This window comes from Notolepis coatsorum, assembly GCF_963971535.1.
Source record: "Notolepis coatsorum genome assembly, chromosome: 14".
Lineage (NCBI taxonomy): Eukaryota > Metazoa > Chordata > Actinopteri > Aulopiformes > Paralepididae > Notolepis > Notolepis coatsorum.
This window is the reverse complement of record NC_140178.1, coordinates 54,735,748-54,752,683: the sequence shown is the minus strand read 5'-3', so window position 1 is coordinate 54,752,683 and position 16,936 is coordinate 54,735,748. Positions and strand designations below refer to the sequence as shown.

At 40.5% G+C, this 16,936-nt stretch overlaps 1 protein-coding gene across 6 annotated transcripts in view; it reads left to right on the top strand.

The window, feature by feature from the left end:
- The window catches only part of LOC311241088 (uncharacterized protein), an 87,787-nt gene extending 72,684 nt beyond the window's left edge, over nt 1-15,103 (top strand). For all 6 annotated transcript variants that reach the window (XM_084329780.1, XM_084329778.1, XM_084329777.1 and 3 more), the window contains 5 exons: nt 4,010-4,048; nt 4,137-4,179; nt 5,800-5,857; nt 6,980-7,190; nt 12,041-15,103. In XM_084329780.1, coding sequence (XP_084185906.1) covers nt 4,010-4,048; nt 4,137-4,179; nt 5,800-5,857; nt 6,980-7,190; nt 12,041-13,201 — 1,512 coding nt within the window. In that variant the 3' untranslated portion in view covers nt 13,202-15,103. The remainder of the gene's footprint in view (nt 1-4,009; nt 4,049-4,136; nt 4,180-5,799; nt 5,858-6,979; nt 7,191-12,040) is intronic.
- The last annotated feature ends 1,833 nt before the right edge of the window (nt 15,104-16,936 follow it).

The following is a 16,936-nucleotide window of genomic DNA, read 5'->3' as shown; positions in this document are numbered from 1 at the left end:
TCGTCCTTGCGGACCCCTAGGTTTTTGTAGTAAGCTACTATGTGTTCTACCCCATAAAGCCCTGAGTGGGAGGGTAGTTTGTTTACCAGTGTTGTGGCTATGTTTGTGAAGAAAATGTTTAAGTAATTGGCTACATCCAGCTTGTCTGTGATGAGCGTGTTGTCCGTTTTTATGTTTATGTTTGAGAATCTGGTTTTAAGTTTTTTACTGCATCCTAGTTGATTATTGAGTAATTTCCAAAGTTCACGTGGTTTGTTTTTGTTTTCCTCAGTTTTGTCATTGATGAAATTCTTTTTTGCAGTTTTGATCATGGAGTTTACGTCGTTTCTTAGTCTGTTTCTTTCTAGTTTGAGTTCAGTCACGTGGGCTTGGAGTTCACTGCTAGTGCTTTTAGTAAGCTTTGACTGACTTTTACGAAACTCAGAGCATTTTTTGTCTCTGGTTTTCATAGCGGCCAGTATTTCGGAGTGCATCCACGGCTCAGCGCGATTTTTTACCCTGGTGGTTCTTAGGGGGGCCATGTCGTTTAGTATTGCTGAGAATTTGGTTTTGAAACCAAGCCATGTTTCGTCAACCAGTGTACCATTGAGTTCATCTGACCAGTCCAGACTCTCCAGTTCAAGGTTGAAGGCCTCGCTAGAGTAGGTTTTGAGGTCTCTAGATGTGACTGTTTTGTGGCAGCCAGCCTTTTGTTTTAGTTTTTTTCGGGTACAGAATATCATATAATGATCACTTAACCCACATGCTATAACCCCTTTATTTGAGATCTTGGACTTGTCGGAGGTCAGAATGAGGTCAATGGTAGTCTGAGTTGATTCACCATCTGATGTCAGGTAAGGACTCTATGTTATCAGTGGTAGGATAATCAGAGTAAGTTTGATGAAGTTATAAGCTGTTTTGTGAAATGTCTTCTTTCGGTTTCACTGTAAAAGTCTGTGAGGAAATCAACGGAGCGATTATCAGTGCGCGGCCGTAATGTGCTTGCGTGCACGTATAATATTGATCATCTAGCGTTTATTTGAAAACTATTCATAAAAAGGCAGACGAATATCAACGTTGTGGAATATTCCACTAAAAGACGATTTTCATAGAATGCTCCAGAATGAGCTGTTTTTTATATCAAAACGGGGGCTTTTCTAACTGCTCTGAAACGGAAACGACGCGATAAAAAAACAATCTGCCTTCACAGCACTGACTGGAAAATAGTCTTTGATAATGCGATGGGCAGATTAGACACATAGCCATAATTTAAAACATAGATTAGGCGATATTAACGTTAACATTGGCGCCGATGGTGGCATTCAAGCGGTAAAACGGAAAACCAGGCGTGGCGCTCAAAGTGTTAAGCAATAATCATATTGTATGGGGTGTCCAGGATTATATTAGATTCAAATGTATTGTCAATATACAGCACAAGTACAGTACAACGAAAATAAGTTTGGCATCCAACCAGAGTACAAATGTAACAGTAAAGTGCAATATACAATGTACAGGTGATTTAAACTGGGTACAAAATATACAAATGAGTACTACTGAGTGTAGTGCTAATCAGATGTATGTACAGAGTTGTAGTATAATATGTACAGTGATACAGCCGTAAAGACGGTATGGTAGGAAGTCAGTCCTATTGGCAAGGCAAATCATATGTAGCGCCCTTCATATTAAAGCAAGTGGTTTGGTGGGCTACATGTCCATACCAAGGCAACAATGAGGGGCAGCTACAGAATAACAAAAAAAAAATCATATTATATACACATGCAATATATTTTAAAGTGGCCTTATCGATACCTTTTATGTAGCAGGGCTGTACGCTAAGCTTTTTCACTAGGGGCGCACTTGTCCCTAAATTAGAAATTTAGGGGCAAACATTTTTAAATAACAATTTGACCATTATAGTGCAAAAAAATATGTTCCTCCTGCCTCATTACTGTGGTCCTTTTATTTAACATTTAAGTGCTTTTGTTGTCAGGTTTGTATCTTTTATAATGAACCAACTAGGGCTGGGCGATATGGCCTAAATATGATATCACGATATTTTCTGACTTTTCGGCGATACACATCACGATGTTTTTCTTTTTTACCCCAAACAATTCATTATGAGGCTTACCAAGACAGTATTTGAGTTTGCAAGCTAACATTAAAGACAAAATAAAATACCCATGCATTTAACATTTTTATATTATATATTAGATTTAGATTATTGTATTATTAGATTATATATTGCATATATTTAGCAATGAGATATTATATGATTTAGATATGAAATATGATGAATTGAAAATGGGGGACCCTGATGTAAACAAGACAAAAGTATTTCTCTGGTCTGCATCCCCTTAACAATTGTATGTATTGAGCTGTACTGTACCCATTCTGCAATATGTTAATAAAGTTTTAAATCAATCAATAGCATTTTAGCATTTTTATGAAACTACTGTATATTTGTATGTCTCTAAATGTTTTGATGAATTGAAAATGGAGGACCCTTATGTAAAAAAGCCGAAAGTCTTTTTCTGGTCTTCATCCTCCTGTACTGTATTGTACCCATTATGCAATCTGTTAATAAAGTTTTCATTCATTCATTCTGACGGAAAACAGAATAATTTTGATTGACAGTCGAGTCTGCCAATTACGTCACACCGCTTGCACCCGCCCTGCTGTTCTTAGCACCAATCGGCAAGCGCTATTCGTTTTTGACTTCCTGAATGTCCTGTGTGCTGAGTGACAACAAAGCTACTAACATTAGCTCCCTGCGGCCGACGAGTAGGAGACCAGTGCTCCGCAGGATGACTAAATGAGGCATAATGATTTTACCTCAACGAATGTTATAATAAAAGCCTTTCCATACATCTGTCTGATTGAAAACTTTATTAACAGACCGCGAAATGGGCATATCTCAGCACAGGCTGAGATATGAACGAGTAACGTGTGGACCAGATTGACGCGACACAAGGTTTACACAACAGCCCCCACCCCTTGTTTTATTGTATTTGTACCTGTACTACCTGCTGTCAGCTGTTTATCTCTCTCTGTGAGCTTGATTAGCTCACGTTAGCTAGCGTTAGCTCCGCGGCTAACCCTGAACTAAATCAATGACTAGGTTCTAAAGCATTTCGAGTAGTTTTCACTGCACATAGAAGCAGCCAAACAGCGGGAGAATTTCGGGAGCATATGACCAAAACCCAGTTAGGAACCATCGATTCCCATCCCTACTACTAACTTTACTTTTCTTCATAGCTAAATCAGACAGTCAGCCAGTCTATCAGAGTGAGTGATCAGTTGATTTTCCCCGCTGATCATACCCGAGTGCTCAGCGTCATCACACGCCTTGGATCTTTTAGGAGTGAAATGCGAATGCAAGGCTTGAAATCACTACTCGCAAGCCCGCCCCCAAATATTATTTACCAATCGCAACGGCCAATTAAAGGGGCAATTTGCGATAATCTCGTCGCAGTGTACAGCCCTGTGTAGAAGATAATACATAAATAATTGTATTAAACAGATTTTTTAAATGGTAATGGATAAATTAAAGATGATCAACAGGAAAACAAAGTGCATTTCCTAGAATGTTACATCAGCGGTTATTTCTAATCTGATGCACAGCAGATTAAAAACATATTATTCATTCCACAATTAGACTTTACTTGGACTTGTGGCCAAAGACTTGAGACACAATGTCCTCTAAAGATAATGTAGGATCCTCTGAGGAAATGGCTGTATGGAAACAGTCATGTTTTTCTTTTTTACTTCCAAGTACAAACATTTATCAAAATAAATTTCTTTAGTGTGTGTTGATGACCCTAAACGGGCCTAAACATTTATTGCAGCGCACACACAACTTCCATTCAATCTCACTTCAATGTTTTCTGAAAAGTTGGCAGCCCTGACATTTTATGTGTGCTTCAATTAGTCTCAAAGTTGGTAGGCTACCAACGTTGGTTTCTTTTTGTTATGCAACATGTCTTTTTGAGGCAGATCTTTTCTAATTTGTTGTTCATTCTTTTTTTTACAGCCTCAGGAAAGCGCTGAAGAAGACTTACCATCAATAGAGGTGCATTCTTCTTTTTCCATTTACCAATTAGAAGTGAGTGTTCTGGCTGAGATATATCTTAGATTGATGTGATCGTGTGTTCTCACAGGTGTCTTTGGAAACGGACACAGAGGCTTTCAGGAAGAACATAGGTTAGTAAACACCACAGAGTTACATTTAAATATGCACAAAGATTTTTGATCATTTGAAATGAGGACCATGTAGACTCGTATTGTACAATTACATGGAATAAGAACATAATGTAGTTGTTTAGTCTACAACAGTGGTTCTCAAACTGTGGTACGCGTACCACTAGTGGTACTTGGTGGTACTGCTCGTGGTACTTGAAAACATTTCCAAAAAAGCTTAAATTTTTTTTTTCTTTTTTTTTTTTTTCTTTTTTTTTGTGCAGTCAGGCCACTGAACTTAGAAGCAGGCCAGGCCAGTGTTTCTGGTTGCGGCGGCGCGATAGTTAGATAACCTAAGTGGGGAACAACCAGGAGATCACTGTGACAGAGAGTAATGCAGTCTAAACAGTCATAAATCTTTAATTAAACTTCAGCCCTGATCATAACCATTTATTTTTAGATTTCTTGTAATGTCAGATAAAAAATGAAATACTCCCACTTTTCTGAAAAGAGTTGGTGTTAAATCTGACATTACAAAAAATCCATCAAAATATGTGTTGCTGCTAATCATTGACACATGCCTAGCCTGTAATAATCTCCCCCAGAAAAATGTACTTTGCATTTGATATATTGAAAATATTTAACTTTTTGTGTTTTTTTAACAATAATTTGTGATGCCATCACACAAACTGGCATTTAAAGGGTAAACATTCAAAAATGTATTGAATATATGTTTTCTTCTTTTTTTACAATAATTTGTGATGCCCATCACAAACACTGGCATTTAAAGGGTAAAAATGCCTGCACCAGAATGTAGGAAATTAAGTTTTTGTAACAATATAAGTGTGTGTGTGTGAGAGAGAGAGAGAATGACTGACAATTGCTTGCTGTGTGAGAGAGAGAGAGAGATAGAGAGAATTAAGTACATTTGCTGAAATACAGTTGTTCTTAACTTTCTCACTTGCTATGTGAGAATGTTAGTTATTATGTTCTCAATGCCCCTTGCATTGGATGAGTTGTGTGGAAGCGTAGTTCTAGTGCTATCTCTTTGTACATTGTGGCTGTGTCTGACAAAAGTTAACAATAAATAATGGTATCAGGAATACATTTGCCTCCTGCATGAACTGTGCATAGCTGAATAGACTGTATTTTAACGCCGGTCATATGGTGGTACTTGGAGAGCCAGCTACGTTCTCAGGTGGTACTTGGTGTAAAAAGTTTGAGAACCACTGGTCTACAACATCCCAATGGCCCGGTGGAGTGAGGATTGTCTAGACTTTACCTGCTTCTACCATGGTCTGGGTGAATACTCTGATTGGCCAGCAGGTGTGCGTCAAAACCTTTTAATGCACACGTAGTTCGGCTCAAGATTAATCGCTGTTCTAAATTAATCCGCTGCCCAACCTTCACTTCATAATCCTTTCACTTATCATGGCACACACCGTCCGCGTCCTAACTGTTTCCACTGACCACGCATATTTATCGTGGGGGGATAAATGGCACATGTGTTTTGTCTTTGGCAAGTGGCCATATAAGCGGAATAATCAACTTGTAGGTATGCGCTGTGTCAGGTGGTTCTTCACCTCCACGTCATGCCTTGTTTTGCAGGATGTTTAGGCTAAAATTACCTCCTTTTTTCGACAGGTGTGATGACGCGTCCTTGTGTTAAGGATTTTGGAACAAACACAGATGTCTTATCCAAGTATGTTGAACTTTAATAAGCACAAATAAGTGTTTTTCACTCTGTTGTGCATCTTATGATGGGATACACTTTTATCCATAGCAGGGCCTGCTACTGTGCTCAAGTCAGGGTTAACTTATTAAGGAATGTTTTCATGGGACTTGTAATTCACTTCAGAAACAAGCTGTGAAAATATTTTAAAAGATCCAGATCTTTTGAAAGTAGTAGTTAGTGTTCTAGAGAATCTAGACCTAATGAAGGATTTGAATTCTATCTTTTGAAGTGCACTGCATTATCAACAATGTGTAACATTATTAAACTAGACATATCCTGTTGGTGACAGACCGCAGGTATATCCCCCGAACATCCCAAATTCTCAGAACTGCACAGGCCTCTTTGCTACTGTAAGGCAAACATATTTGTCAAGTTTGGAGGAAATCGGACAGTGCATTCGCAAATAACAAATAATTTCCTGTTTGTGTCCCAGATTTTATTTGATCTGGCAGTTTATGGTTTGGCCGACCAATTATCTAAATGACAACATTTGACGATGTTAGTCACCAGATTCCACACAGACGGTTTGGCAAAAAATCAGGTGAACAGGCGTAGGAGTAGGGAATAAGGTTTTTTCAATAATTCAAGATGGTGGAAATTCCAATATGGCGGACTTCATAGTTCCTTGTGGCAAAGTTGTTGTGCTTGAGTAGACTCATCTCTCAATACCAATTGTATGACTGTATGATGGATCAGGAGATAAACAAATTTGAAAGTTCGGCCTGATGGTGGGGCACTAGAGTGTGTCATGGGTTCACCAACTTCAATAGACTTCTTTCTTTCTCTAGGTCATGAATGTGCCCAGCAATTTAGAAAAGCTATTTGAGATGCAATAATTCTAAAATTGTAATGTTTGACCTGATGGTGGCGCTAGAGGAAAGGTCATGCGGTAACTAAAAAAGGAGTTCATCCTCCTAGGGGTCATGAATCTGTACCACAGTAGCTGGCTGCTACTCGTGCATGGAAGGGGGGGGGGAAATGGTGTACATGTTCTACCAAACTTAAACAACCTATAACTTTAAGGTACAGATTGATTGTCGGAGATTGAAGCTCCCAAATATAGAAACCTCCAACCTAACCTTTTAACAGGAACTGTGACCTCCATGTGGCCAGAGACTGTCTGCTGCAGCTGTTCCAAGTGTGTGCTATGTGCGGCTTTGGAACCAATGCCCGCATTGAGGAGGAAATCAGCCGCTTCTCGGTCATTCAGGAGTGTCAGATCTGTAGCCATCAGAGGGAGTGGTGGAGCCATTCGCCTATAGCTGAGACGGAAGTCAAGGAGACTGTGAAAAGCAAACAGGTAAATAGACCTCAGCCTTTTATTGTGCTTGTTGTATAGCTGTGCTAGTATCACACTGCATTCTATACTGTTAGGTAAACATAATGGATCTGTATTTTGTACCTGACCATTAGAGCTGCCGCGATAACCGCATTACCGCGGTATCGCTGTTGCATCACGCTCACCGCAGAGTTAGGCTGAATACCGCGTCACCGCTGTTTTTTATCATAATAATAAAGTTGGCTTGCGGCTCTGCAGATATACCCTACTCGGTTCCAAGCGACCCTATTGGGTAGAAGTGGTACCAGAAAAGTCATGTGAAACATTGCAGACCACTGACAGGTCAGAAGAGAGACGCGTCACACTTTGTAGCCTCTGAACGAAAACAGAACGCCGCCATCTTTACTGCCTCGCTAAGGATGCATTTCATTCAGGATTTGTTTGCGACAGAACCAATTGCAATAAACAAAAAAGAATGGATTCACTGTGTATTCTGCCTTATTTATTGATGAAACAAAACCGACATCAACCCAATTTACCACCGAGCGGAGAGTTTAGTGTCACAACAAGATCGCTGATGTGTTAAGTTTGTTGTTGTTATTAGCCTAATAGTAATACTACCGTCAGCCGATATACACGAGAGGTAACGTTAAACCCGGGTTTGCTTGGTAGAATACACAATGAGAGGTAACGTTAGCTTTGGCAGAATAGACGCAACGAGAGTCTGGTTAATGTTGTTATTGATTGATTGATTGATTGATTGAAACTGTGTTAAACTCTGGCTTGCTGCAAGCCCTCGGACATCTATGCCCACGGAGCTTTCAGTGTACACAAGCGAGCGGCCCCGCCTGCATCCCCACACGTCGGAGACAAACGGAGTAGTACCTGGCTGCAGTGGAAAAGGAACGAAGTACCAGGTGCCTAAAGCAGGTCGAGTCGAGTGGGTACTATGCAGTGGAAAAGCGCCATTAGACTAGAGGCAGGCTATAAGAGTAGACTACTAAAAAAAAAAAAAATGCATTCAAACTTATTTTTTTTTTGTGCGCACTGTGCGGTAATAACCGCGGCGGTAGGAAATATTTCGCAAATTCGTGCGGTAAGGAAAATATCAATACCGCGGCAGCTCTACTGACCATACTTAAAGGAAGACACCGACATTATGGGAAATATGCTTACAGTTTTCTCCAGAGTCGGATAAGAAGATGGATACCAATTTTCTCTCTGTGCGTTCAGTAGAAAGCTACCCGGCTGCAAGCTAAACTAGCTTCGCACAAATGAATGAAAGGAGAGACAGACCAGCTAGTAACCGCATTTCCTATAATATATTGGAGTGTTCCTTTAACTTCTTAAGCCCTAGCCATATTTTCAGAAAATCCGCCTAAAAATACATAAGTAAATGGAAGATTGCTCCACTTCTACAAGGTCCATTTGCATGTTCTTAGTATCTAGGGACATCTATGGATCTCAGGGAATGTATTCCCAGTGTCAGAAATATTGTGTCTAAATTGTGTCTCTTTCTTTTCTTTTTTCATCTTTGACGGTGAATAACACCATGCAAAAATTGCCACTGATCTCATTCAGCACCTTCTTGAGATCACGTGTACAAAAAATCTAAGCAAATAAATAAAGGGCAGATGATTAAAAGGAGGTTTTGTAGATACAGGTACAGTACTGAATTCTGCCATCCGCGCAATTTGAATATCTATATATGTACATTTATCCACCATTTTTCATCAGATTTTTGATAGACGTTCACAGAAAGGTAGAGAAACTAACTGCGTTCTGTTTTATGGCAATAACGTTGTGGGATATGATCCCGAAAAATAAGAAAAAAGTCACGCTAGAACTCAGATGATAAAGGGGCTGGCGTGAGCTGCGAAGTGTAGTTTTAGGAAATTCGAAAGCCCTGGGTCTCTTCTCTCAAAAGACTACACTCAAGGTAGGTTGCACCCAATCCTTGCGTCTATAAGCGCCTTTTTCCGACTCGATACCCTGAGATTTCTATAAACTCATATTTCACTAATAACACTTAAAATCATTGGTAAACAAACATAGTGCTGAAAATATACACACTGGGTTAGGGTCTTTACTCTTGGCTACATTTGGAAATAAAATTCAACATTAATTCATACATTCTGTAGAGATGGATTTATGGTGTGATATCAATCTCGTACCGGACCGCTCAGGCTTAAGATGTTAAATATAAATTATGAAGGCTACTGTAGGTTGCAATTCTCCAAATGTCATATATCAAGATATGTATATTGCAGCTGAGTTGCAAAGTAATTACACTTTAACACTTTGAGTGCCACGCCCGAGAATATTCGGGTTTACGCCCCGACCGTTGAGTGCCACGCCCGAGTATTCTCGGGTATTTATTTTACATTTTTTTATTAGTGATCTGAAATCATATTGCATCACGCGAGCCTACCGTTGGAGATCCAGGGACCGCCGCCGCTCGGATCTGAAAAAAGCGCCCCCTATCGTCTCCCAGATGGTAAATCACCCTTTTGGAATGGACTCAATGAAAGTGAATGGGAGAACGGATTTCTGACTCCACATTTTACTTCTCACTGATGCAGCCGGGGTCTACCAGAGTTCATTCTGGAGCCTCTGAGCCGCGCGGATCATGAGTTCCTACTTCCTACTGTATCACGTTGGATCTATGCACTTATCGATTTTTTCGAATGGTGATCAGGAATTGGAATATACCATTTGGATACCATCTGATGTCAGGTAAGGAATCTATGTTATCAGTGTTAGGATAATCAGACTCGTTTTCACAGACATATAAGCGTTTATGTGATATGTGATATTGCTGTTTCACTGTAAAAGCGATCAGGAAATGAGAGCAGCTACACATATACTATCGATCATCTAGCGTTTATTTGAAAACGATTCATAAATAGGCCGACAATAACAACGTTCTGCAATATTCCAGTAAAAGGCGATTATCATAGAATGGGTTGTTTTTCCCCGGAAAACGGGTGATTTTCAAAATGCTATCAAACGGAAATGAAGCGATAAAAAACCAATCTGCCTTGCCAATGTTGACTGGAACATGATTCTTTGATAAGCGACGGGCAGATTAGACACATAGCCATAATTTAAAACATAGATTAGGCGATATTAATGTTAACATTGGCGCCGTTGGTGGCATTCAAGGGACTAATACGGAATTAACCTCTGGCGCTCAAAGTGTTAAGGGGAACCTGGAGCCTACTTTTAGGGTGCATGATTGCCCTGAAGATCATTGCATCTTTTGCAGGTATGTTGATATAAAATTACCCAAAATGTTACAACTGTTTGATCTCTTGACCTTTGATCTCTATCCCCCTGGATATCAACAGAATCAAACCATTTCAGATATCCAATCTGCTTCCATGAGGAGATTACATAATCAACTCAGGGATGGGTTGGGATTGGCCCATCCATCAGTCTGTCAGTAGTAAAGGATATCAGATAGCTAGACCACAAACAAGTAAAGTTAGCTACAATCTAGGTCATTTCAGTGGCTCAGAAACATCCACAGCAATGGTGACAATTTCAACAATCACCTGTGATTTCAACAATCACAGGTTAGACAATATCTCCCATAGCAACCAATCACTGGTCCCATGAATTTGTTTACATTTGAAAGCTTTGTGTATTATGACACTAACTTGATATCTCCGTTCAATGAACAGAGGGCCACGCCCCCTCAGTATACTGAGAGTTGGCTGTGCACAGAGGGTGCAGCACTAAAACAGTTCTTCTAACAAATCAAATGTTACATCTGAAACTGAACAAATGACACAATAAGCTTTTTCGGACTGTATCTGTGCAGTGCTAAGTGGTATCTGTGCAGCCCTAGCTGTATCTGTGTAGGTTTTGTTAACACTATGGCGTCCGTCCACGTATATATACTTGTTTCGAAAAAGAGCGTTGTGGACCAGAGCCACGTATATACTCGTGGCAAGTTGTTATTGTTTTATTCCATATTTATAACGCTTCTTAGGTACCCGATCCACTAGCAGGATCTTTTCACATATTTGATTTTCGAATCATGCAGTACCGGCCAGACCCGCTTAGGGGCGTCATTGCTCCACTGCAGTATCATTATGTGGATTAAAAAAAAATGCTTTTACAGTTCTGTGGGCGGATCATAGATCCTTGATTCCAAAAGAAGACCCTCCATCTTGGATCAGCTTGCAGAGCGTTTTTTTCAGCGTGGAATAATGGGATTTATGATTAGCCAATGTGCATATCGGTCTACCAGAATCCGATGACTGGTGAGGAAATGCTGCCGGCGATCACATGGCCTGACGGTAGGATAATATTACCCCAAATTACAGCTGGATTGGACATTGTTTTATAACGTAACGTGATCAATGAAAATGCTATATTGAACGCACACTGTATTGCTAATCAATAATAGTAATCGGCGTTCCCCGCCGCCCCCATTTCATCCATAGATGCTCTGTAATAGTCCGGATGCTACGCAGTTTGTTTTATTTCATTCGTATATATACAGCAGAAATGGCGTTTGATATAACTGCGCCAATGTTTATCCTTTTTTGCAGCCTCCTGCAGAGAAGCCTAGACGAAAAGTGCGATATACCTTATATTCACGACGTTATAAAATGACAACCAACCGATGGATTTTTATTTTCTTTAAGCCATTATGAAGGCACGGTTTATGCACTCGAGTGACAATGAGAATGGACAGATAGCAATATTATAAATGATATATAAAGCTCTTAGAAAGTACATCAGTTTGTTTACAATCCTCTGTCCTCTGAGGCCTAAATCGCCGCGCCCCGCTGGTCGCCATAGTGTTAATGTGTTGAAGAATTAATCTAACTGAACGCTTGATTTGTCTTACCTTCCAGACGAGGAAGGCAAGGAAGGCTGATTCTAAAGACAAAAAGCAAGACTTGGAAGATGTTTGTACCTTGACCATGGAGTTCACGTCAGAGTTGTTTGAGTGTCATGTAGTCAGTGACAAGGAGGATATGATGCCTTCAGATGATGAGGAGATGCCTTCAGATGATGACAAAGTGCCTGAGGAAAGTTCAGATGAATGGTGTCCATCAGATGAGGAAAATGAACCCCTCCTGGACTCCGACTCCTCTGAGAACTCGGAACTCGATGCACCTTCAAAGGAAAGAGAGGAATCTGGAGCGGACACGAAGCTGGTGGAGTGGTGTGTCGACTGTGCAGAGGAGTCCAAACTCACCTGCACCACACAGCGACATAAGAAGCTGCACGCCTGTGGGATGTGTGTACGGGAAGAAGCAGTTGGATTTGACAAATACTACATGAGATTTGATGATCTGGAAGGCTTTCTGGAACATGTCAAAGGTGAACACGACTACAAGCGTCGCTGGCCACTTTGCACCGAATGCGGTGTTTTGGCCGCAAACCACAAAAGCCATACGTGTGAGCACAAGCTGAAAAAGTACATTTGTCTCGACTGTGGAAAGCGTTGCATTTCAAAGCGTGGCCTCTTGATACATAAAGGCTCTCATCGACTTGACCGGACATATCCATGCAAGTTCTGCCTCAAATCATTTCAAACAAAGCTGGACAAGCAGAACCATGAAAAGAACCACAAAGCTAAGAAGCGTCCTTATGGGTGTTCAGAATGTTCTGAGAAATTCTCCAGCATCCTGAAACGAAACGGTCACCTGCGAACACACGGAAAACTTAAAAGGCACCTCTGTCTGACATGTTTGAAAGAGTTTAGAAACCTCACCAACCTGGAAAGGCACATGTTGGTTCACACAGGGGAAAAGCCTTTTGTCTGTGAAGTGTGCCAGCGCTCCTTCAACCAGGAGAGCCACCTCAGCTCACACATGCGGATCCACACGGGGGAGCGGCCCTTCACATGCCCTCAGTGCGGGAAGGGCTTCAACCACAACGTCAGTCTGAAGAACCACATTCAGCGGTACCACAATCTGGAGTCCAGCTCAAAGGAACAAGAGGAGAGCCAGGAGGCAGACTCCATGCCGGAACCGGAGTGTGACGATCAAGCGGGAGGGAAAGTCTGACTAGGTTAAATGATGGGGAAGGATCTCTGGTGCTGAAGTGGAGCAAGCCGGGTAGAACTACAACACTGATCCAACAGAAGGGGAGGAAGGAGATGACCACCAATACAACAATTCACGTCAAACATGTCATGTAGTACATTTAACGTTTTTTCCCCCCACAAGGTTAAAGGGTACATTCAGAATGTTTGATCCCTAGCCCTATTTCCTACTCATCACTGGTGTTGTCAGGTTGAGTCCTTTTCCAACACAATTCATGCTGTTCTTCATAATGGATACCCGCCTCTTCCTTCACAAAACGAATAAAGTTGGTGCGCCTGTACAGCAGAATCAGGAAGTATCGGGGGCAGCATGAGCCTCCCACGCGTTACTCCTCGCCACTGAGAGATCGCGCTGTTCAGGTGAAAAGATGCGACAGCTGCCTCCTTGTGTACCGGAGGGGACACGTGATGCAAGGCTTGGTCCTCACTGCAGCCGACCAGTGGGAGGCATAGTCTAGCAACGTTCGAGACAGGGGAGGGGAGAATTGGCGAGGTGAAATTGGGATGGGAGAAAAATAGGAAATAAGGAGAAAAAGTGGATAAAAAAAAAAAACATCATGGATTGTGCTGAGAAAGGCCTCTACAGATGGACATCATTGGTAAGTAGGAAGTAGGGATATGGTTCCAACATTTGGAACTTACCCTTTTAAGAGCAAGCATAACCACCAAGTAAAAAAACCTTCTTTTATTTCTTTTTTTCTTTTTATATAAATGTCATGGTGTTTTGTAGCAGTTTCCCGGACCTAATTCATATTTGCTACATGTCTAGCCTGGCATGTCGAGACCCATGGAAGGCTACAACATGCCACATTTTTGTACTATTGTTCCCTGGACCTCATTCTAGCATTGACTGTTCTAATAGGTTTGAAATACTGTTATCTGCATTGAAGTTCTGTCACAACCTGAAATGCTTGGGGGAAAAGAGTTTCTTATTGATTTTCAGTATACATATTTACAGACCACTGACGTCTGTCCTTGAAACATCAAGAGTTAAATTTGCATACATTTTGGTGACCATATCCCTGTCAGAGATTGCATTTTCTTGGGATATATACACAATACAAACGCAGGTGTCACAACCTTGGAACATTGGTGGTGTCATCTCTGAAAGTTTTTATATTAATCCAAATGAGGTCAACAGTAGACTAGGGTTTCTCTGTTGATTGTTTATTCATATTTGTCTATGAACCTATCCCTATGAATATCAGTGTGGCCTCTTGATGGCACCAATCTGGTTTCGCTTCAGGCAAGAATAGGCATGTAATAAAGAGTGGGGAAAATAACCTGTATTTGAAATCAAGAGTCTGGCGTTTATGGTTTGTATAGAAGCTACTGCATGTTATAATTTTATATATATATAGACAGTATATATATACTTAAGTGAATATAAATAGGTTGTAATACTTTTAGCACCCTGAAATGAGGGTGGGGGAGGCATGGCTCGAAAAGGGCTGTAGATAATCAACTGTTCAACCCAATATGGCTGAAAATACTTTAAAATTTAAATGAAAATAATTCAAATGTAGCCAAAACATCAATGTATGAACTTCTAAATTAAAATAAAGCTCAGTGTATATGAAGCGAGTCCTTGGTTTCCAGTGCCTGTTTAATTGATTCATTATAAATATTTTTGTTTATTTTCTGTTCAATATTCATTTTGCAGCAGCATTTATTTTGTTCTATGAGAAATGTCCTAGTTCTAAAATCCCCACAGCTACCAGCTAGGTTGGTTGTTACCATAACAACACAAATTCAGCTATGGTTGAAACTTGACAACTGCAGTCAGTGTCTCCCTATCTTGGCATATAGCTTTGGTAAGTAACCCATTTAAGGTTTGATTTGCAGACTTAAATTATTTCAAGTGCCTTCCCCTGATCTGTTTTAATATGGAATAAAATTTGACTTAAACCTTGCAGTTGATTTGTTATCATGATCGTGAGTTCTACATCGATGTTAGGCTTTTGGGGTTCAACTAACACCCTGGAGGTGTTACTTGGTTCGTCTGCATGCTTTCCTCAGATCACCAGCAACAAATGTTATATTGTTTTTTCAATCTTCAATAGCACCCTGGGTAAATGTGTGTGTTTTTTTTTTTTTTAATATATATATATAAACTTTCACTGGAATTCTGTTGCTAGGGAACAGTTTGGACCCGCATTTCCTGTCTGTTATTACATTAGCAAATATTGCAACAGGAAACACTTATTTTTATAATGTTATTGTCACTTTGAAACATCTATACTAGGATGTTATCCCATGGGTCTTTAACACATTCCCCGCCAATAACGTCATAGAACGGGTTTCAAGTTCATGCGAATTCTGCCAGATCACGGCGTACGACGTTATTCTGATCACATTTAATATTTTCGCCATGGTATTCATATTTCACTCACAGAGCCTTGTCTGATGCTGTGTGAGCCAGCACAACTCTGCAACGCTTCAATACTGCCACCTGGTGGCTGATCGGCGAGTTGCCAAACCGGATATGCCCGTTGGAGCTCGGTGCGTCTCCCAAATCCGTCCGGCCACTTGTTTAACGTCGCAGGACTCAAGACACACACCGTGGATATGGATCATTGCCATAACTCAATAATCGACATGATTTGGGCGTGTATTCGTATTATACAAACCGGAAATGGATCGCCTCGATCCCCATCACATAACTGGGATCTGTTTGCTCCAGTATCATCGCCCAACGCTAAGAGGAGGATGCTGTGAGTTTCAGCGTTTTTGTTTGTTGTTATCGATGCAAACTGCTCTGGTCTATGTATCACCCATACTAATCATTTGGCGACGATCACGGAATTATAAACGACCCCCTCCGTTCACCCGCGCATGATCAGTCATAACGTTTAGGACCATGTACAGTTGAAATTTTTAATATAGCGTGGATCGGTATCAAACGGCATTTGATAATCTAATATATGCATTTATGCCTATATCTCACGTTCTAGGAAATACTGCAGAAAACGATAAAAACATATTTATACTCTAGGCCAGGGGTCGGGAACCTATGGCTCGCGAGCCATATATGGCTCTTCTGGTGACAGCATATGGCTCCCAGAAATTTTTGTAAAAAAAAAAAAAAAATTTTTTTTTTTTTAATACTTGTGATATTTCTTAATAATACTGTGTCATTTTAAAGTAAACAGAAATTAGTTTTGAAGATACAGCTAATAGTATCTGTAGCTGAAGATATAGCGAGCAGAGCTGGCGAGGGAACACAAGTGGACAGAAATAAAAAATCTTCAACCTGAAGACCAGCTGATTCTTAAAACTTGGAACGAGCTTCCTGTGACATACCACACAATGCAGCGTGAGTATTGCCGTATTGACCATGTTTGGCTCTACATATGCATGTGGGCAGTCATTCTCGCATATGAGGAACATTAAGACCAACCTACGCTCACGTTTAACTGATGGAAGCCTCAACGCCTGCATGAAGCTCAATCTCACCACGTATGAACCAGATTACAAGGCCATCAGCAAAACCATGCAGCACCAGAAGTCGCATTAAAAGTAAGACATATTTAATATATTATATGTTAAAAATACTATATGGCTCTCAATGAAATATATTTAGAAATATTTGGCTTTTATGGCTCTCCCAGTCAAAAAGGTTCCTGACCCCTGCTCTAGGCGGTATTTTTGTATGAATGTGTGAATGAAAAAGTAAAACGTTCCTACATCCTGAACG